We start from the raw sequence: 23024 nt of genomic DNA on the forward strand, positions 1-23024 counted from the left end.
AGCACTGGCAGGTAGGGATAGGAAAAAGTGGGGGCTATTTCTTCTCCCTGTGTGCCACAAGTTACTGTTCTGGCAACAACAGTCTCTCCTCTGTGTCTTCAGCTCCCACTGGATTAGGCACTCCAGGCTACCAGCTTCCCCCAGATAAACTGGCTCCTAGATTCTGGTAATAAACACCTGCTGCTTTTATCTCTTTAGGCTAGGGGCAGTAGCAGTGCCTCCTCTTCCTAATCTCTGGGTAACCTCTCTTGTTTGTTTCTCAGCTTCTCTTCTATCTGAGTAACAAATTCCCCATATTAAAGTCCCTTTCTTATAAATAATAGTTTGAACCATTACATACTGCTAATGTTCGACTGTTTTTACCTTTAAAATTGGCAACCTCATGCCTGAAGTAGTTTCTGTTTTTTTTTTTTTCTAGTTAGATTCTGACTGCTATGGGTCAACTAAAGAAGGGACACTTCCCACAAAAAAGGATTTTGAAATTCTGGCTTTGGCAGGGGGATTCAGTGGGCAGAGAGCAAAGGGGCCCGGGACACAATGCTGGGTGAGGAGACAAGGAGCAACAGAATCACCTGGCCAGTCCAGGTAATATACATTGTGTAGCCAACATTTTCCAGGTGAGACTAGATCAGAGATTATAATCTTAAATAGACGGACTGAGTCATCAGCAAAGGGAAAATAGAAAGCTGATTCCAGAACTCTACCGCAGAGTATTTATATTTCAATGAATGCATGGAAAAATTAAAACATTTCTCATCCAAAATAATGCTTAAGTGATTTACAACAAATTCTTCATCATTCTTATAAATGCCCCTGTTTATATTGTTTATATCATTATCTGAACCATTATATCATTATCTGAATCATTAACCCTACCACTCCATTATCTGGCACCAGGATGCTGGGCAAAGCTTGGAGAGCAGTTCTGCTTGTAGAACATGGTTTTAGCAAGATTTAATTTCATGTGTGCAGAGCCTATAGGATCTTAAGGCAAAAGGAAAAATGGGCACCCCTGTATACACTTATCAAAATATCCTCTAATATTTTAATCAAATAGACAAAGTTAATGAAAGCACTACAATCCCAAAGCAGACTATTTGTGAAGCTGCATGTTGTTGCAATCTGTTTATAACCAGGTCAAGCCTTGAAAGCCTGCCTGGAGGAGTACACAAGGGGGTCATGCAGGCAGAAACTATGGGCAGACCAGAAATGACTTCATGTCATTCAACAATGCAAGGTTGTAAAATAAGTAATGGTTTATCTTTATTTAAAATTTTGATATTTTGTTCATGGCTTTTTTGCATTTATTCTGAGTTTTTGAAATCTTGCTTTTGAATATGATCTTGATTATAGATTTTTTTTTTGCTTTCCTTGAAATTTTGTGCCTGAGACTAGTGTCTTGCTGTCTCTCAGATCAGTCCTGCTTGGGTCTTATACTTTATACATGCACAGAATGGGTGTTGAGATTAGGTTGAGAGGAAGAAGAAAGAGAAAAGATCAGGCAAGTCATTCAGGAATTCATGCAACAGGATTCTAAAGAGTCCTGATATTTCAGGATAGACTGGAGGTCTTAATAATTACTATAATAAGGTCTGAGGAAAAAAGTAGTCCATCAAATCCTGAGAAAATGGGCTTTGAATTGGTGGTAAGGCCACTGAAGACAGGGATCTATATGGAAATCTGCATAAAGATACTTTATTGTAGGGATGCCTGGGTGGCTCAGTTGGTTAAGCATCTGGCTCTTGATCTCGGCTCAGGTACTTTATTGTAGGGATGCCTGGGTGGCTCAGTTGGTTAAGCATCTGGCTCTCGATCTCGGCTCAGGTCTGATATTAAGGTTGTGAGTTCAAGGCCTCCATTGGGCTCCGCACTAGGCATGGGGTGCCTACTTTAAAAAAAAAGAATCTTTATTGTAGATCATGAGTTTGCTGAGAAAATTGGAAATTGGAAAAATGGCCTCCGAGTACCAGACAATGACACTTGTAATACAACTTGGTATCACCAAGTAAAGTAGATGTAATAATGAGGGCTAAAAGATAGTATTACAGGGATATTGCTACAAACTGCATATGATGTCACACTGGATCTCTTGTCCATCCTGTGCTTTGTAAGAGGAAGCAAACAATGTGAGCAATGAGGAGAGAAAATGAAGCTTCTCTGAGGAGAAATGAGTCAAGGAATTCATTAGTTTGTGTGTGAAGGCTGCAAACGTAAAAACAAAACAAGCTCACAAACCTACAAAACCCCAGATGATTCTCATGAAAACAAGAGGGTTTCATATCTTTTGTTAATGATGAAGCAATGGATTATTAAATTGCTCCAGAAATGAGAATTTTAATGTATAATTAAATCTCCAAAATATTTTTCAAAATCATTTTTTCTCTTTCTTTTTTTAGCTAAGAATTCAGGGAACTCTTCCATCAGTCATGCCAAGCCAAGGTTCCGTTTTCCGTAATGAATATTACGGCAGTTAGAACCCAGGTATCACAGTACTCCTGGTTTTCTGTAGTTATGCCAAACTTCCCTTTTGCCAAAGAAGAAACACTCTCATTGGGAGAGGTGTTGAGTGAAAAGGTTCACCTGGACAAAATGCAGCCAGGCCCTCAGCAAAGGCCTCCCACTCATCTTACCACCTCTGTGATCCCCCAGAAAGATGGGTAGGGTCTCTTCTTTCTGGACTTCAGTCTGGTTCAATATTCTTACTCTCACTTCCATGGACAGTCATTCCAACACTCAGCTTCTTAGAGCAAAGCTGGAATCACTAGTAAAGTTTATAAGCAAGCTAGCAAGTTACAGGTACACAGCACAGGATCAGTGTGTCTGTCCATCTTACAAGTGAGTCTGTTTCCTTGATTTAGTTCTGCTTTTCTCCTTTTCCCTGAATGAGGAGGTGCTCTCCTCTGATTCTCTCTTTTTTTTTAAGATTTTTATTTATTTATTCATGAAAGACACAGAAAGAGAGAGGCAGAGACATAGGTAGAGGGAGAAGCAGGCTCCATGCAGGAAGCATGATGTGTGGGACTCAATCCCGGGACTCCAGGAACACGCCCTGAGCCAAAGGCAGACGCTACACTACTGAGCCACTCAGGTGTCCCCAACTCCTGATTCTTTCTTGAATTCTTTCTTCCAAGGACACGCTCCAGCTGCAAGTCAGCTTCCCTTCCCGGGGGCCCCTGCATCCCCAGGATTGATGCTTTATCCTTCCTGCCCAGCACATCCCCCTACTGTTATATTCCCAAGATCTCTCCCCTTATTCAGCTTCTCTCTTGCTGCTCTCCAGGTCCTATAGTTAAAACAAGTATTACCAACACTTAAAAGGCCCTTTTAGCTATTTCAGTTGTATTCTTCCTATCTCATTTTCCTTCTTCTGGTCCCTCCTTGTCCTCTCCACTGCCCAGGTCTCCCAGCTGTAATATTTCTTGCTCTATATCTTGAAGATTACAAAGCATCGTGTCCAACTACAGCTTTTTAAATATATTTTAAAAATATTTTGTTTACTTATTTGACAGAGAGAGAGAGAGAGCGCAAGTGCATGTATGTGCACGACCAGTGGGGAGAGGGAGAGGGAGAAGGAGGCTCCTCAGTTAGCAGAGAGCCAGATGCTGGGCTCGATCTCAGGATCCTGAGATCATGGCCTGAGCCAAAGGCAGACCCTTAACCAACTGAGCCATCCAAGTGCCTCAACTACTACTTTTTAAATTTAACATTCAAAAGATTAAAACAAAAAGTGGCACACATCATTTGCTTAATACCTTTGAGTCACTCTGACTTTCCAAGTTGAAGAAATTTCCTGAAAGATCATTCAAGAATGTCACAAATATGCAACTGAAAGACCTATGAAAATTATGGCAAACTCTCATGTAAAGACTCTGATCAACAGGAAATTTGTCATCCTACAGAATGAAGGTTTCGATGGAGAATCTAGAGATAAATTTCCCTAAACTCTAAACGTATTCTTATTCAAAACAACAGATAGATAAATACAAATAGACATATTTATTTATCTTTCTGCAAATGCTTTAATTTGTTCCATCCCTATAAATAAAGTTTGGTAAGTTTTGTAAATGCTGACCTTGGATGATATTTAGTAAGCATTTTATTAAAATTCTTGTGGATTAGCACTTGTTTCAACATTACAAAAAGCATAAATCTAATGTGCACACTCTGGCAAGGATTCTACTTAACCTGACAATACAAAGAACTTGCCAACCAGCATCGGAGAGTTGTTGTTTTTCTACTTCAATCATTGCCAAGCTAGAAAAATAGAGGTAAAAGAAACTCAAAATCCTCTTATTTTTTTTTATTTACTCAGTGGTCAAAAGATGTTAATTTTTTTCTGAGATTAATTTCCTGACATTTACATTGCTAAGGCCAGGTGGAGGATAGGACCTGTCACTTTGAGCAGAACTGCCTGACAATTACAAAAGTTTGCCCAGTTATCTGTGTAGACTCCCCTCCTATAAACTGACCACTGCATGTAACTTGTAATCTACTAACATTTTAGAGAAACAGTTTCATCTTCTGAAAAATTAAAAACTAAATCTGGGCGCCTGCTTGATTGGCTCAGTTGATTGAGTGTCTGGCTTCAGCTCAGCTCATGATCTTGAGGTCCTGGGATGGAGCCATGTGTTGGGCTCCCTGCTCAATGGGACATCAGCTTCTCCCTCTCCCTCTGTTCTCCTCCTTCTCTCTCTCTCTCTCTCTCTCTCCCTCTTTCCCTCTCCAATAAATAAAGAAAATATTAAAAAACCTTAAAATTTAAAAGAAACTATTCATGGGAGTTTCTATGCTATGCTGATCATATTATAAACCTATGATTCTCCACAATAGGACCCAAGGTGACATTCTTTCCCCATAGTCTCTAAAGTGACCTAGTCTGCTCCTGGTTACTCTCTGGCCTCAAATCATTTGCATGACCTGTGCTTCATAGTCTCTGTAAAAGTGGATAAAAGAGGGACAGAATCACTTGCGTTCCTTCTCTAATTCTATAACCTCGTGTGAGTCAAGATAAGGGGATCCTGAGACAGAGATCCTTATAGCTATGAATGCATCGTATCCTAGTAAGCTGTAAAGTGATAAATGGTGGGAATGGATGACTATGGAATTGATTAGATGCCACTTTGTCCATCTAGACTTGTCACCCTGTATCTCTCTTATCAAGGCTTTCTTCTGGACAACTTTCTCTCTAGTCTCATTCTATTATTGGGTGTGTATTTCTTGTTCCTTCTTCTACCATGGGTTCCTTCCAATTCCACAGATATTAACTATCTATTATCACTAATGACATATATCTTTTATGTTGTGATTAAGGCCATTCCATCAGGTGGCCCTGTTTTTTCTTTGTACCAGATGAATAGTCTGATTATGACCTGATTCTTCTTGTTCTAGCTCTGGCTTTGGATTTTTTCCTGCTGATCTAATGGATAAAGCACTCTCTGTTTTTTTTTACCTACTATGGAGAGCTTAGACATACTGTAATGGTTAATTTTATGTGTCAAGCTGGCTAGGCATGGTATCCAAATATTTGGTCAAACATTATTCTAGATGTTTCTGTGAAGGTATTTTTTTAGATGAAATTAACATTTCAAAATCTCTGTAAAGCAGATTTTCCTCTATATTTTGTGTGGGCTTCATCTAACCAGTTGAAAGCCTTAATAAAGTAGCCCAAAAAACAAAGAAAAAATCTTATCCTTCCCAGAGGAAATGGAAACTCTGTGAGCAGACTTTTTCCTTGAGTCTCTAGCTTGCCCATCTATTTTGCAGACTTAGACTTGCCAGCCTCCACAATTCATAAATCAATTTATTGATATATATATATATACTGAACTGATATACTGATATATATATATATATACTGAATATATATACTGAACATTTAATTTACCTTATGTAAAATTCAATTTACCTCTATGTAAAATTCTAATCACTTAAGTGGGGCTTCCTAATATATATTAGAAAACTCCTATTGTCTGACCTGTACTGATTTTTCAAAGAGAGAAAGAGAAGGAGGGAAGGAGGGAGAAGAAAGATGGACACAGAGAGAATATATTGTTCTTGTGTTCTGTTAAGCTTCAACTTCTAGGGTAGGAAGAAATTTGGTATCTTGTCTACAACATGGATGATCATAGAGGTGTTCAACCCAATGATTATCCAGACACTTCAACCCATCCTTCTCCATCCATTATTATCTAAAATAGTCTCTGGTTTAGAAAAACTGAGAGCTTTTCCCCTAAGGTCAGGAACATGACAGGGATATCTATACTCGCTACTGCTATTCAACATAGTACTGGAAGTCCTAGCCTCAGCAATCAGACAACAAAAAGAAATAAAAGGCATCCAAATCAGCAAAGAAGTCAAACTCTCACTCTTTGCAGATGAGTACTCTATGTAGAAAACCCAAAAGACTCTACCCAAAAATTATTAGAACTGATATAGGAATTCAGCAAAGTCACAGGATATAAAATCAATGCACTGAAATCAGTTGTATTTCTATACATTAACAATGAGAAGAAAGAGGAATCAAGGAATCTATCCCTTGCAATTGCACTAAAAATCATCACAGACCTGGGATAAACCTAACCAAACAGGTAAAGGATCTTTACTCTGAAACTACAGAACACTTATAAAAGAAATTGAGGAAGACACAAAGAAATGGAAAAACACTTCATGCTCATGGATTGGAAGAATAAATACTGTTAAAATGTCTATGTTACCCAAGCAATCTACATATTCAATGCAAACCTTATCAAAAAACCATCAGCATTTTCACAGAGCTGGAACAAACTGTCTTAAAATTTGTATGGAACCAGAAAAGACCCCAAATAGTCAAAGGGATGTTGCAAAAGGAAACCAAAACTGGCGGCATCACAATTCCAGACTTCAAGCTCTATTGCAAAGCTGTAATCATCAAGACAGTAAGGTACTGGCACAAAAACAGACACAAATATCATTGGAAGAGAATAGAGAACCCATAAATGGACCCTTAACTCTATGGTCAACTAATCTTTGACAAAGCAAGAAAGAATATCCAATGGAAAAAAGATAGTCTCTTCAACAAATGGTGTTGGGAAAGTTGGATAGCTACATGAAGAAGATTGAAACTGGATCACTTTCTTACACCATACACAAAAATAAATCCAAAATGACTGAAAAACCTAAATGTGAGACAGGAATCCATCAAAATCCCAGAGGAGAACACAGGTAGCAACCTCTTTGACCTTGGCTGTAGCAACTTCTTCCTAGATATGTCTTCAAAGGCAAGGGGGACAAAAAGAAAAATATGAACTACTGGGACTTCATCAAGATAAAAAGCTTTTGCAAAATAAAAAGCAAAGGAAACAGTCAACAAAACAAAAAGGCAACCTACAGAATGGGAGAAGATATTTGCAAATGTCTTATCAGATAGAAGACTAGTATCCAAAATCTATTAAGAATTTATCAAACTCAACACCCAGAAAACAAAGAATTCTGTCAAAAAATGGGCAGAAGACCTGAACAGACATTTCTCCAAAGAAGGTATATTAATGACCAACAGACACATGAAAAAATTCTCAACATCACTCAGCATCAGGGAAATCCAGATCAAAACCACAATGAGATAATATCTCACGCTAGTCAGAATGGCTAAAATTAAGAACTCAAGAAACCAATAGATGTTGGTGAGGATGTGGAGAAAGGGAAACCCCCTATGCTCTTGGTAGGAATGCAAACTGGTGCAGTCACTCTTGAAGACAGTATGGAGGTTCCTCAAAAAGTTAAAAATAGAGCTATTCTACAACTCAGCAATCGCATTATTAGGCATTTATCCAAAGGATGCAAACATAGTGATTTGAAGGCACCTGCACCCCAATGTTCATAGCAGCAATGTCCACAATAGCCCAACTATAGAAAGAGCCCAGATGTCCATCGACAGATGAATGGATAAGGAAGATGTGATATTTATATACAATGGAATATTAGTCAGCCATCACAAAGAATGAAATATTGGGGTGCCTAGGTGCTCAGATAGTTAAGTGTCTGCCTTTGGCTCAGATCATGATCTCAGGGTCCTGGGATTGAGCCTGGCATCAGGTTTTCTGTTCAGCAGGGAGTCTAGTCTGCTTCTCCCTCTCCTTCTGCCCCTTTACCTCTTCCTCCCACTCATGTGCACTCTCTCTCTCAAATACATAAATAAAATAAGAATCTTTAAAAAAAGAATGAAATCTTGCCATTTGCAATGACATGGATGGAACTAGAGGGTATTATAAGTCAGAGAAAGACAAATACCATATGATTTCACTCATATGTGGAATTTAAGAAACAAAACAGATAAACATAGGGGAAGGGAAGGAAAAGTAAGATGAAAACAGAGTGGGCGACAAACCATAAGAGACTCTTAACTATAGGAAACAAACTGAGGTTTGCTGGAGGGGAAGTGGCCAGGGAGATGGGGTAACGAGGTGATGGACATTGAGTGTACATGATGTAATGAGCTCTGAGTGTTATATGCAAACTGATATATCACTAAATTCTACTTCTTTAACTAATAATACACCATATGTTAATTAAATTGAATATAAATTAAAGAAAAAGTAGTCCTGGTTGTATTATTTTATATTTAAACTTTATTTCATTTTTTAAAATAAAATCTTTTATATCTCTTGTTTCATCCCCTCTTCCTCTGCTTCTATCCTCATCCTTGGGCCCCAACATTTACAACAGATATGGGACAAAATCCCTCACTCTCCTATTTTCATCCACCAAGCTGTGGCCAGGCTAACTTTCCTAAGCCTCATTTTCATCATTTCCTTTTATTTCCTGAAAACTGAGAGGAAACTTTTTTCCTGACTTTTAAAGCCCTGCATATATATATATATATATATATATATATATATATATATATATATATATCCTTTATCTACTTATTTCTCTGTATTCTCTGAATCATACTCCAGCCTTTGCTTTTTTTTTCTCAAGAAACTTATTCTACCTGGAGGATCCTCTTCTTTTTCTTTGGCAAAGTCCTACACTCCCTTTGGGGCCACTTATAGCTCCACGCGTAGGAGATGCCCCCGCTTCTCACTGGTTTTCTTTTTCTATGACCTAAGACAGTTATACATATATGCTTAGTCTAGAAAAAAAATTTTAAGTACTCTTTCTATTTTATACATAAAATCTTACATTCTTCCTATTTCATATGTGTAGTTCTTGAATAAAGAAAATAGAAAGTGTACTGTAGTCTAGTGTGTACTTAATTTTCTTTTTTTTAGAGCTTTTCTCTCTGCTTGTTGAACAACTATGGTGAAGTTCTGATATTGCTGTAAATAACAGTTTCCCAATATGAAATTTTAGCTTATCCCTAACTCTAGGCCTTGGAAGCATTGCAGAAAGTTGCATTCTTATCCTAAAGATCGGGTTGTATTATTGATGGCAATGTATTACTTCCAATATTTTCCCCATGCAATATTACTTTAATCTCTTTCTTCCTTTGTCTTACCTTTCTTTCTGAAAACTTTCTCTATTGTCTACATGTAATAATGAGTGATAGGTTTTTAAGATTCTTTTTAAGATTTATTTGAGAGAGAGAGAGAGAGAGAGAAAGAGAAAGAGAGAGAGAGAGAGAGAGAGAGCACAGAGGGAGGAGAGAAAGAGTCCCAAGCAGACTCTCCACTGAGAGTGGAGCCCAGTGTGGGACTTGATCTTAGGACCCTGAGATCATGACCTGAGCTGAAATCAAGAGTCAGATGCTTGACCACAGAGCCACCCAGGCATCCTTAAATTAAGGTTTCTGTTAAAGTTGTTATAATGGATGAATTTTGATATTCATTTAAGGGCTTATTCACACAGAGACATTCTCCTTGTTGTTAGGGCTGTCTTTCACTGAGGTATGATCTACGACTAGAGTTCAACACATTTGTTCTCATTGTTTCTGTGTCACCAAGTTTGAAAGGAAACAGAACAAAGATGGTGTCCAGGTAATCTGTGAGGAGGCTGTTGTGCTTTCTGGGCACACTTCTTACTGAGCCAAGAGCTGCTGGCTGCTGGTTTTCTGGCACTGGTGAGGTGCTGACAGTGTAGCTACACTGAGTAAAATACATATTTAATATGTGTAGTTCTTGAATAAAGAAAATAGATGGAAAGTGTACTGTAGTCTAGTGTGTACTTAATTTTCCTTTTTAGAGCTGTTCTCTCTGCTTGTTTGAACAACCATGGTGAAGTTCTGATATTGCTGTAAATAACAGTTTCCCAATATGAAATTTTAATTTATCCCTCACTCTAGGCCTTGGAAGCATTGCAGAACATTGCATTCTTATCCTAAAGATCGGGTTGCTTTATTGATGGCAATGTATTACTTCCAATATTTTCCCCATGCAATATTACTTTAATCTCTTTCTTCCTTTTGTTTTACCTTTCTTTCTGAAAACTTTCTCTATTGTCTACATGTAATAATGGGTGATAGGTATTTAAGATTTTTTTTAAAGATTTATTTCAGAGAGAGAAAGAGAGAGAGAGAGAGTGAAAGCACAGAGGGAGGAGAGAGAGTCCCAAAATACATATACAACAGTTTTGCTAGTAGCCACTCCAAGAAATGAGAAGGGAAGAGAGTGCAGATGCTAAACCAAAAGTGAAAAATATGACAGATACCAAAAACTGAAATTAAAAAACAAACAGGGCAGCCCAGGTGGCTCAGCGGTTTAGTGCTGCCTTCAGCCCAGGGCCTGATCCTGGAGTCCCGGGATAGAGTCCCATGTCAGGCTCCCTGCGTAGAGCCTGCTTCTCCCTCTGCCTGTATCTCTGCCTCTTTCTCTCTATGTCTCCCATGAATAAATTAATAAAATCTTAAAAAAAAATTAAAAAAATAAAAACAAAAACGAGTGGGTTGTTAGAATGGAACCTCAATATTGGGATGTATTATAGAAGGATCAAGTCCTCATAGGTGCTACTAGCTGTATAGATTTAAAGTACTCTTGGAAATAGTTTCCTAAAGCAGGTCATAAACAGAATTCCTTAATCCCTATGAATTGTTACATTTACTTACTTGCGCAACACAGTTTCTTAGATTTCTCAGCCTCTACTTTTCTCTGTAAAATACTGGACCGATCAATCAAAAAGCATTGCAAATAATGGATACTTATCAATCTTCCTCATTATGTAAATCGAAGATAACAAAAATGGATGGAAGTGGTAAAAGTGAGCATGTCAAGGATCTGAGAACCAAAAAGGCTGGCATCTCCAAGGCTGTGCTTACTTATTAGATGACCATAAAATGGTAACAGGAAGGAAGTATTTGGACGTCTAAGAGGCAAGGCCAAAGCCAGTTCACTAGCCTATTACAGGCACTGTAGTCTCGTATATTACTACTTCCCACTGACAAGCCTATAACAGACATTCCTCCTTAATCAGATCAGGCTTTCTTGCTGAATCTATTCATGGCTTCAGAATTCTTCATAATGATTTTTACCTCTTAAATACCACTCAATCAATTCACTTTTGTTAATTTCCCCTTCTATCATTCAAGTCCAAGCTATCAACATTTCTAGCCCAGATTGTTGTTAAGACTCTTCTAATTGATTGCTTGCATTTTTTCACCTCCAGCCAATTTTCTACAATGCAGTAAACTCTATTTAAATTCAAATTTGATGTGTCATTCCTTTGCTTAAAACCCTTTAATGATTATTAACAGGGCTTATAAAAGTTTCTAGAACTTCGCTGTTTTCTCTTTCTGACTCCTTATGCTGTAGCTACATTGACTTTTTTCACTTTCCTCCAATATGCCATGCTACTTCCAGCTTCCCCTACCCCCCTCTGCCCAAAACATTCTTCACTGTCCCTGCCCAATTTTTGTTTTTGTCTTCTTGTCATTCAGATCTCAGTTTAAATATTATTTCCTTAGGAAAATCAATTGGCTATATAGAATTGATAATAAAGAATATATATATTATATATTGTGCACTACATATCCTTTGTATCAGCCAAATTTTATAATAAACTTTTGTACACATATGTATCACACTTTGTTGTTTTTTGTTTTAGATTGGTTATTAAACATTCACCAGCACACCACAGTTGAGCTCCAGTGGTCATGAAGCTAATTGGCTGTATTGGTTTCCTTCCCTTTCCTGTTTTGGTTCCCTATTCCTTTATTAGGTTTCCTGGGATCATCTCTAAAACACCTCCTTATAATCAAATCCTCATCTCAGGATCTTTTTTGTGGGAGACTCAAACCATGACAGCCACAGAGTGTATGCTTTAGCTACTATTTTATCCCCTATAACTAATGAGCACAAGATAAACATTTGTTGAATGAATAAAATATGCACAGCATCCCAGGGAGCCACTACTAACTAAGTGAACTTGTTGAAATCTTTTTTTACTCTGTGATATACTAGCACTTGAAGGATTTGCTTGGCTCTGTGTCTTACAGGGGCACTGCAATTCACCTGTGATGGACTGGTCTCTCATCTAAAGATGTGCAGAGAACCTTTATGGAGCTCTTGGGAAAAAAAAAAAATCAATGTGTACTAGTGTCAACTGAGATAAAACCAGAGAGTAGACTTAAGTGATATGGAGGAAAAAGAGAGTTGCCCTGAGGGAGGAAGAACAAAGAAGCAATGGCGGCACTAAGGTGAGATGAAGTTGCCAAGAGTTACTGCAAATTGCTTGGTATCTAGCATCCTCTGAATACATACGTGTGTTCAAGGGAAAGACTGTGAGGGCGGGAGGAAGGAAAAGATGCAATTTCTAATGGCAACTGCCTCTACCTGCTCCTGCTCTTGAAGGATTGGGAGAATTTATCTTAGAAATATGGTCTCAGTTCAGTAAAATGTTAGATTAAACAGACCACTATTTTGCATAAAAAATAGGATCATAACTTGGGGAGGGAATTGGGAAAAGCCCAGAGAAAGAATGATCACTCAAGGGAGTTTTGAGAGAATAGGGCTTCCCATGGTGCAGCAGGGAAGTAGAGTAATATCAATTCCATAAGGGGCAGAGAGTGAGAAAACAAATTTTCTTGGGAATTGCTGAAATTTGGGGCAGGGTGCTGAACTTCCCGTACTATCTCACTTGACATCTGGGTAAAATCTAGAATTACTAAATTAGAGAGTTGGAAGGACTTCAATTCACTTTTAATCTTTCTCAGGGCATTGTGAAGATTGTATCTACGGACCAAGTGTAATTGCAAGCCTTAGGCAAATGGCCATTCCTTCCTTCCTTCAGATGATATTTTCCTCATAGATCTCTGAACAATTTTTATCAGCAACATAGTCCTACTGGGGAAACTTACTGTTTGATCCTCAATTTGGAAATACAAAGAAGGAAAGGAAAAATGTTGACCACGGTAGTTTAAAGTTCAGCTGAGTTTTTCTTAGAAATCTTTCCAAGTCTAACTATTGTCCTTTCATCCTAAAGTGGGGCAACTTAAAGAACATCTTTGCCAGGCCTTCATGGTTAAGAGTTAGGATATGAAAAGTTTTTGGCTAGGAGAAGTGGCTGATTGCATATTTCCTTCACTTCATGCCTGCACATTAATCAGTGTGGTAGTTGATATATCTTATATAGTGGAGCTGACTAAAGTTCTTCAGCACTCTTATCTGGATAAAGGTATTTACCAGTGAGGAGTAGCACTTTATATCACCTTACATGTGAGGTTGTCTCTTGCTGTGTCAGGAGTGACACAAGGTAGGGTGTACCTTCCAGGCGTTTTTAGTCTGAGACTTAAAAAGTGATAGACTCATTAAAGTTGACAATAATAACAAATAATTATGAAACCCCAATCATGTGACAAACATTGTGTTCAGTGCAGGAGGTTTTTTTTTTCCTTTTTAAGCATGTTCTTCATTTTAGAAATTCAGTCTTGAAGGGATACCAGACATGCATATTAATAATTTCGGTACTGAGTGGTAAATGTTTGATGGCAGTATAAATACTTTTTTGTTATGGAGTCAGGAAACAGATGGTAATTATGAATCTTTTCAGGGAGCCCTGAGGAGGTGGCATGTTAGCTGGAACGTAAGGCATGAGTAGGAGGTCATCAGGCTAAAAGAATGGAGGGATATTACAGGGATTGATAGGCATGAGAGAAAATAATTTGTGTAAAGTCACAGAAGCATGAATATGGATGGCATATTTTGGCAGTGGTGAGTGGTATGACCAGAATAGACAGCAGACTACTGTTTCTGGATCATTAAATTGGCTCTCTCTGAGCTTCTTAGCAGGTAGAGCAAAAAGGGAAATAATATCAACTTTGACTTTCATGGAGGTATTACAATACAAATTCATTCCTTACTCCTTCAATTACTCAACATATATTAATTGCTTGCCTAGTATGTGCCAAGCATCTGGCTGGACACTGACAATATTGCAAAAAACGGAGACAGACTGAATCCTTAACCTTGTAGAACATTAACAGCCATGTTCTCTATTGAGTTCATTCAGTTTAGCTCATCTCACTGATTCCTTTCAGTGGAGTCAAATGCTGAGATGAGACTAAGAAAATTTGGAAATGTGTGGTAATTTTAATGTATTACCTAGATGGAACATGATGGCTAATGCTATGTGTCAACTTGATTGGGCCATGGGGTGCCCAGATATTTGGTTTAATATTATTCTGTGTGAGTCTGTGGGGGAATTTCTGGATGCAATTAACATTTGAAGAGTATATGGAGATTGTCCTCCCTAATATGGGCCTCATCTAACAGTTGGAAGCTTGAATAGAACAAAAGGCTAAGTAAGGGAGAATTCTCTCTCTCTGCTTTACTGTGTTTGAGCTGGGGCATTGGTTTTCTTGCCTTTGGACTTAGACTGGAATTCTTACACCATTGGCTCTCCTGGGTCTCCAGCTAGCTAAAGGTACATCTTGAGACTTCTCAGCCTCCATAACAACACGAGCTAATTCCTAATATTAAATCAGATATATAGAGGGGTGCCTGGGTAGCCCAGTCAGTTAAGTATCTAATTCTTGATTTCTGCTCAGGTGGTGATCTCAGGGTTGTGGGATCGAACTCTGCATCAGGCTCTGTGCTGGGGTGTGGAGCTTGCTTGGGAATCTCTCTCCCTCTCCTTCTACTCCTCTTCCTCTATTTCTCTTGCTCTCCCACTCTCTCCCTCCCTCTCTAAAAAAAAATCAGAAATAGATACAAATATCTTTTTGGTTATGTTTCTCTGGAGAACCCTGACTAATACAGGGGAATAAATGACAAAAAAATGTCCAATAGCAGAATAGCTCTGCCTGAAGTTTGCTTTTTCACCATTTAAAATGTTGCAATTCATCAAGAGATCTGGCTTACAATTTAAATGGAATGTCCAGTAAATGAAAATGTTTGTAATTTGGGAGGAGAACACTAAAGAGCTTTTCTTTTGATAGATCAGATGATCATTCTAATGAGTGAAAATAAAAAATGCATTGCTGCTTACACACACCTAAAACAAATCAAACCAAACCAAACTACAAAAAAATTAATAAAATTTTGAACAGGTCGGATGCATGTTATGAGGAAGACAGGATGTTGAGCTTTTCCTATACTTTATGACTCATTTTATGAAATAAGAGTGATCTTATTTAATTGACTCTGTAAGAAAAAGTGGCTTAGGATCAACTACCTCCCCAAGATGTTAATAATAGAAAATTTTAGAATTTTATACAAGATACCAATTCATTTAGTGTTCTAGAGGCATATTTTGCAAGTACTTTATCTCAAGGGATTAACTACCAAGTCAAACTGCTTAAACTGAGAGATTTCTATGAGTGCTTTATTGAGATTTTAATGGCTTGGTGGGTGTTTGGTGACACTAACCTTAACAATTTTCCAGGCTAAATTTATCTCAGTAATACCATGGTATAGGAACCTTGGAATCCTGGTTGTCATTTTACCTGTGCATGGGAGAGACCCAGAACTATCTTATGAGGGAGGGAAGCTTTGGTCTTGTCTAGAATGCTTATGTTCTGCACTCACCTCCCCCCCTTTCCATGTATATAAGTGGAATGCCTTTTTATTAGGATACTTCTTAGTTAGGAACCCTTCTTCATTTTTCATTAAGACATGACATTTCTCTCCCCAGCTAGGCTGATTATGAAAGCATATGAGTCTGTCTTTAATTGGCAACATAGAATATTTGAACTCTAGGCCCATGTCAGCAAATGCAGTGCTTCTTGATCAATACTAATCAAAAGCTGAGTTATGAGATATAATTTTTATTTATGGAGCATCGACTAAAAGTTATGCAGCACATTCATCCCTTTAGATACTCTAAAAATCAATCCTTGAATTAAGGCAGACTGTCAGAACCTAGCCCCTCACAAAAATGCTGTAATGAACTGGGCTTTGCCATTCATTATGTCTCATCAGTGAAGGAAGTGCTAAGAAATTCAGAGGTAAATTCATGAGCCACCCAAAGCAAACTTAAAGAACTTTTGTATACAATTTCCCTACAATTTTGTAGGGGAATTTTGTATACAATTTCCCCTACAGAGTCATCTGATTTTACAAAATTATTGAGGTACAACATAACAAAGTTTTAAGTGAATGATTCAGTAATTGTGAATTAGTAAATTCACAGTGTTGTACAAACACCACCTGTACCTAGTTCCAAAATTGTTTTATTATTCCAGGAGTTATCTGACTTTTTTTTTTTTTTTTGCTTTGTCTTTTCTTCTATTTTTTTTCAATTCTTTAAAATAAAAGCTTATTGTATTTCCTATATGTCTGTACATCATCATAAATCTTTTTTTTGAATGAGGTAGGATTTTAACAAGCAAATTGTAAAAAAATCTAACAATAAGCCCTAGTGCGGGAGACTGAAGAGGAGGAGTCAGGAAATATGAGGAAAATCAAGAAGTCATTTTGTGGAAGCCAAATGAAGAAGGGGTTTCAAGAAGGGAGTGATCGACAGGAGCCCTTGCCAGAAAGATCAAGTAAAATAAAGATGGAAATGAGGTTGATAAATTGATTAATTAGGAAGCCATTTGTGATTTTTGTGGAATTGCGTCCTTATAAATGTACAGTTAGAGGTGAAACCTTTGTAAAACTTAAAAAAAATTACAGTGTAGCAAAATGGAGATTAAAGAAGCTGTGGTAAAAGGCAAAGCAAGTTTGAGGGAATTTTTTTTTTTTTAATGATGGGGTAGTTATGCCAAACATAATTTAATGTGTGGAAGACACTTGACAGATGGTCCTGGTTTTGCAACCAGCTGTGGTGTGACCTTGGAACAAGACACTTCACATTGCTAGCCTTGATTTTTCTTAACCATGAAGCACAGTAGCTTAACTAGATTATGTCTAAGATTCCTTCCAGCTTTAGTCTTCTAAAGTATAATCTTGAGTGGAAGGAATGTATAAATATAATGAGAATAGTAAAGAAATTTTGAAAATACAATAGCACAGTCATCCTACATGTAGTATCATTTTTATTAATCTACTTGAAATGCTGACTTTAATAAGGTTTTATGATATCATAATGAAAGAAAGGAATCCAGCGAGCTTTTACTATCAACCATTTTACTATAAAGGTTTGTTTTGTTTTATACAACTTTAATCTTTTTATTTCTAATTTTTTGGAAGATTTATTTATTTTAGTAAGAGAGTGAGTGCAGGGGGAGGGGTAAAGAGAGAGGGAGAGAAATTCTCAAGCAGACTCCCCACTGAGTGTAGAGTCCAACATGGGTCTTGATCCTGGGTCCCTGAGATCATAGGCTGAGCCAAAATCAAGACTCAGACCCTTAACTCAACTGAACCACCCAGGCACCCCTACAACCAATGTTTAAATAATCTGAAAGTCAAGATAGTGGTTGATGTGGATAGTCATGGATTATAAATAGCTATAAAGTTTTTGATATTTCTCCTATAAAGAGAAAAAGTGTATGTCCCCTCTTCTTGAATTAAGATAAGCTCTATGGCTGTCTAGCCATTAGAATGTGAAGAAGTATTTCTGAGCTGTTAGGATTGGCAGCTTCCACCTTCCAGCTCTTGCAATACTGACTCTTTAAACCCATGCTGCCATGCTTTAAGGATGCCCAAGTAGCCCTGTTAAAGAGACCTATATAGAAAAGAAATGAGCCACCCACCCCTCCACCAGCCAATAGTTGTGGTTGAGTACTAATTTGCCAGCCATGTGAGTGAATCAATTGGAAAAAAAATACTCTAGGTCATACAACATGGAGCAGAGAAGAGCTGTCCTCACTAACCCTTACCCAAATTTCAGACTTATGGGCAAAATAAACGATTGCTGTTTTAAGCCACAAACTTCAGGGATGGTTTGCAGTACAGAAGTAGATAATTATATCATGCAGTTCACATTTATTCACTGGTAATCATGTAAGCCATATATAATCTTTATAGGTGGTTCTGCTCTCATGTCATATATATATTTGAGAAAAAAACTTGTATTCCACAAGATTGAATACTAATTGCACACAGAGTTTATGAGGAAAATAGGACCGACGTAGAACATTCAAAACCCATAGAATATTGTAAAGAGAAACCTAACTAAAATAGTAACAATTCTATTAAAAACATCAACCATAATACTGTAATTTCTTTGGCAACAGCTCTAGAAATGTTTTTCTAGAGCAAAATTAAAAGTAAATTAATTTTAATTTTAATTTTTAAATTTTAATTAATTTTAATTTTTAAATTTAATTTTAATTTTGCTTTTCAAAAGCAAAATTAAACTATTGGCACTATACCAAAATAAAAAGCTTTTGCTCAATGAAGGAAACCATCAATAAAACAAAAGGGAAGGGCACAGAGGGTGTCCTCCATTTTAAGCTTCCTTTTTAAGCCATCAATAAAACAAAAAAGCAACCTACTGAGTGAAAGAAGATATTTGCAAACAATGTATTCAGTAGGGGATCAATATCCAACATATATAAAGAACTTACACAACTCAACACCAAATAATCCAATTTAAAAAATTGGCAGAGATGTGAATAGGTATTTTTCCAAAGAAGACATATAGTTAGCCAACAGACATATTGTTGGCTCAATATCATTAATCATGAGGGAAATGTAAATTAAAACCACCATGAGATAGATGCTTTAGCCATTCTACCTGTCAGAATGGATAGCTAAAATAAAAAACATAAGAAATAACAAGTGTTGGCAAGGATGTGGAAAAAAGTAATCCTGTGCACTGCTTATGGGAATGCAAGTCAGTGCAGCTACTGTAGAAAACAATAGTTTCCTCAAAAAAGTAAAAATAGAATTATCATATGATCCAGTAATTCCTACTGTGTATTTACAGTACTACTGTAACTACTGTGTATTTACCCAAAGAAAATGAAAACAGTAATTTGAAATGATATATATGCTCCCATGTTTATTGCATTATTTATAATAGCCAAGATATAGAAGCAAGTGTCCATCAAGTGTCCATCAATAGATGAATGGGCAAAGAAGATATGGCATAGGGAACCCTGGGTGGCTCAGCAGTTTAGCACCGCCTTCAGCCCAGGGCCTGATCCTGGAGACCTGGGATCAAGTCTCATGTCAGGCTCCCTGCATGGAGCCTGCTTTTCCCTCTGCCTCTCTCTCTCTCTCTCTCTCTCTCTCTTTTCCCTCTGCCTCTCTCTCTCTCTGTATCTCTCATGAATAAATAAATAAAACCTTAAAAAAAAAGAAGATATGTGTGTATATCTGGTGTGTGTGTATATATATATGTATATATATATACATATATATAGTCATATTAATATTAGTCATAAAAAGAATGAAATCCTGCCATTTGCAATAACATAGGTGGACCTAGAGTATATAAGGCTAAGTGAAATAAATCAGAGAAAGACAAATACTATATGATTGAACTCTTATGTAGAATCTAAGAAACAACAAACGAATAAGGAAAAAAGACAAACAAAACACCAGATTCTTAAACACAGAAGAAAAACTGTTGGTTACTAGATGGGATGTACATGGGGGCATGATTAAGAGTACACTTATCTTTTTAAAAAAATTGTATTTATTTATTCATGAGAGACACAGCGAGAGAGAGAGAGGCAGAGACATAGGCCGAGGGAGAAGCAGGTGCAAGGAGCCTGATGCGGGGACTCGATCCCAGATCCCAGGATCACACCCTGGGTCAAAGACAGATGCTCAACCGCTGAGCCACCCAGGCATCCCAAGAGTATACTTATCTTGATGAGCACTAAGAAATGTATAGAATTGTTGAATATAAAGCTATATGTTAATTATACTTGAATTAAAAAAAATAAACTTTAAAAAGAATTAAAAAATTAAAAAGTCAGCTATAACAAATTTCCTCTGTTATTTGCACTTAGAATCACAGTTCATTCTTATCAGCCTTATATCCTAGGGTTCATGTTTCCTTAAAGACATTTTTATGTATAATTTCACCAGAGAGCTGTATAAAGTGGAAAGCATAGGGGTTCATGAAGCCACTAAATTAGCTCCTTCTTGCACTAAAAAAAGACTGCTGCAGAATTTCATTTTTTTTCTTAAAGTCTTCATAAATTGCTAACAATTCCCTTTTAACTGTGATAAAGTTGAACTCTACTGCTTCAGAAATGAACAGTTTTGGAAATTCAACAGTGAACCAAAAGGATTTCAATGTTTACTGACATCCTTATTTTTCAATTACACATGAGCTAATTGTCACTAAAGAAACATATGTAGCAAAACAGATGGCATGAATGGTCAGCCTGTACGTGGCAAACAGAACACACATATTGACCGTAAGGACCTAATACTGTGTTGCCATAGTCCCTTGTTGTGGACGTGGGCCTTATGACTTACCTTGTCCTGATGGTCTCAGTTTTGAAGGCTTGTAGAGATGACTGTTCTGTGTGGGCAGCAGTTGGTACTGTTTTGGTTTCAGCTTCTTTCACCAGATCCATCAGGAAAGGGATGTCAGTGCTCTCTGTGGGCCTAGGGCCTAGAGCCAAAGGAAGGGCACAGAGTGTCCTCCTCTTCAGAAGAGGGTGGTTCAATGGATTGTTCTTCAGTTGGAAATGCTGGTATGAGGAAACCTTCTCCTGAGTTGAGGATGACTTTACCACTAGTCTTTGAGGTAGTGTCATAGATGGATTCCTCAAAGAGGAACACAAAGAACTAACACAGACTTTGTGATAAAAAACTCACCAGGTATACTGTGTCCTGTTTTGTCCAATGTCTCAAACCTGGATTGACCAAGAGGAAGTTCTGGACTCAAAGTAGCGTCCTGAAGAATGAATTGAGAAAGACAGATGTTGAGAAGTGACATTTCCCTGTACATCAGAATGGCTATGCTTTGTATTTTTTTCATTTAAATTTAGTCAAATCATTTTGTAGTTGACTTGAATTTACTATGGATTCTGACACAGGTTCTGATATAGAAAATTTTCCTGAAAGGAAAACATGCAGTGATACAGTGGTAAAATATGATCAGTTGACTTCTTGGCTAACTGAGTCTGCCTGGGAGGATTAACTAATAACTGAAATACTTTGAATTGTCTATCATATTTGAATTTAGAAATTCATTAATTTAAAAAACGAATAGAGCTTAGTCAGCACTTCCACTTATGAATACCCCAATGACAACTTTTGATATAAATTAAATGGACATAGCTTTAAATGAAATACAAAAATTATTACAAAATTTATTATTTTTAGTTTTGAAGACATTATTCTTATGAAACCATGATAAATAACTATAGGTAAGACCTTAAGACTTAAGAACAAGCTCATAAAGCATGCTTATGTTTATATTTATTTCTGAAAGTCAATATTATATATTCTGCTTTAAGTATTCTTTCCAGTTCATGAACATGTGTTTGTTTTATCAAAATAGAAAATCCTGACACTAACTAAAACAAAGATCTAACATTGAAGAAAATTTTGAGTTATACAATATTTGAAATGTAAGTTGTATTATATTTTATTAATACAGAAATTGGAAGGGGGCAACAAAGTACTGCTTGTAAAAAACAGAAAAAATATAATTAGCATTGCAAAGAAGATTTTGTTCTGTTCAGTCTTTAAGCGGATTTTTAAAAGTTTTTTTGATGGAAGATTTTGAGGCTTTGTTCCTATTTGAAGAACAAAAGAACAGCAAACTCACTTACCTTTGTGTTATCAGTAAGAAGTGTAGGCAGCACTGAGTGGAAGTCAGGATCGGAGCCTGGTAATAACCCCCAAAATTCTGCAGGTGAAAAATCACAAGGTTTGAGTATTTCTTTCTTTTTATTTTTTTCTTTTGTGGTTGGGGCACTAAAATAGTCAAGGTTGAAAAGTGTGGTTATAATCAGTTTTTAAGGACTTGTATAGCAAATCATTAAGAAATGAGCATCACATAAACTAATGGTCATTGATGTGAATAATATATTAAAGGACAGATGCAAGGGGTACATCTTGTATATTTATGCGATAAGAATAGTCACTAAAGTGGAATTTTAAAGTGTTTAATTTTATTGTATAGATTTGGATCAGGCAGGCAAGTTGATTGGTTAGGCCAGTGGGGATGAAGTTATAATGAAGCTAACAAAAAGAAATAGCTAGAATAAGCACTGGAACCAAGGACCATTTGCAGAATCCTACTTCTACCTTGAAACCTGATTCTCAGAATATCCCAGAAGGTTGAACAGAGACAAACCGGAGTACCAGATGGTCTCTAAGATGAATCTGAAGCTTACCTTCTCTTGCCTAGGAGATTCCCTTGCTTTGCATGTGGTCCCAGATGTTTACCAGTGTTGAGTTTGACTATCTAAAATAGAGAAATAGAACTGGCAGAGAATACCAGTTTCATGCCACATCATACTAAAATGGCATTTCTAGTGTCCATCTATCATGCCAAGAATGCTGGGCATAATAAGTGCTAGGCTCATAGGTCCCTCCAGGTACCACCTCTGAGAATCTTGGGTGTGCCTGATGATCTTGTTGACTTTCTTAGATCCACTCTCCCTCTCCTCTCCCTGCTATTCTCTGCTCTGGGAGGTTGACTTATATAGACTATATCAATGCCTTTTTGCCCACTTGGAAAGGCTTAGATCATTAGGCAAACCCTTCATGCCTAGAAGTAGTAATGAGGCCTTCCTGTTTCTGGCACCAGGGAACTTC

General features: G+C 37.2%; 1 protein-coding gene across 1 annotated transcript in view; it reads right to left on the reverse strand.

Annotated features, from left to right (window-relative positions):
- Positions 1–23024, reverse strand: part of IMPG1 (interphotoreceptor matrix proteoglycan 1) — a 131959-nt gene that overhangs the window by 52241 nt on the left and 56694 nt on the right. Inside the window, exons 11-13 of the mRNA XM_026007462.2 lie at positions 22601–22671; positions 22034–22178; positions 21072–21150 (exon numbers count right to left, since the gene is read on the reverse strand). Of these exons, the coding sequence (XP_025863247.2) occupies positions 21072–21150; positions 22034–22178; positions 22601–22671 (295 nt within the window). The remainder of the gene's footprint in view (positions 1–21071; positions 21151–22033; positions 22179–22600; positions 22672–23024) is intronic.

The sequence above is a fragment of the Vulpes vulpes genome, chromosome 1 (genome assembly GCF_048418805.1).
Source record: "Vulpes vulpes isolate BD-2025 chromosome 1, VulVul3, whole genome shotgun sequence".
NCBI classification, from domain to species: domain Eukaryota; kingdom Metazoa; phylum Chordata; class Mammalia; order Carnivora; family Canidae; genus Vulpes; species Vulpes vulpes.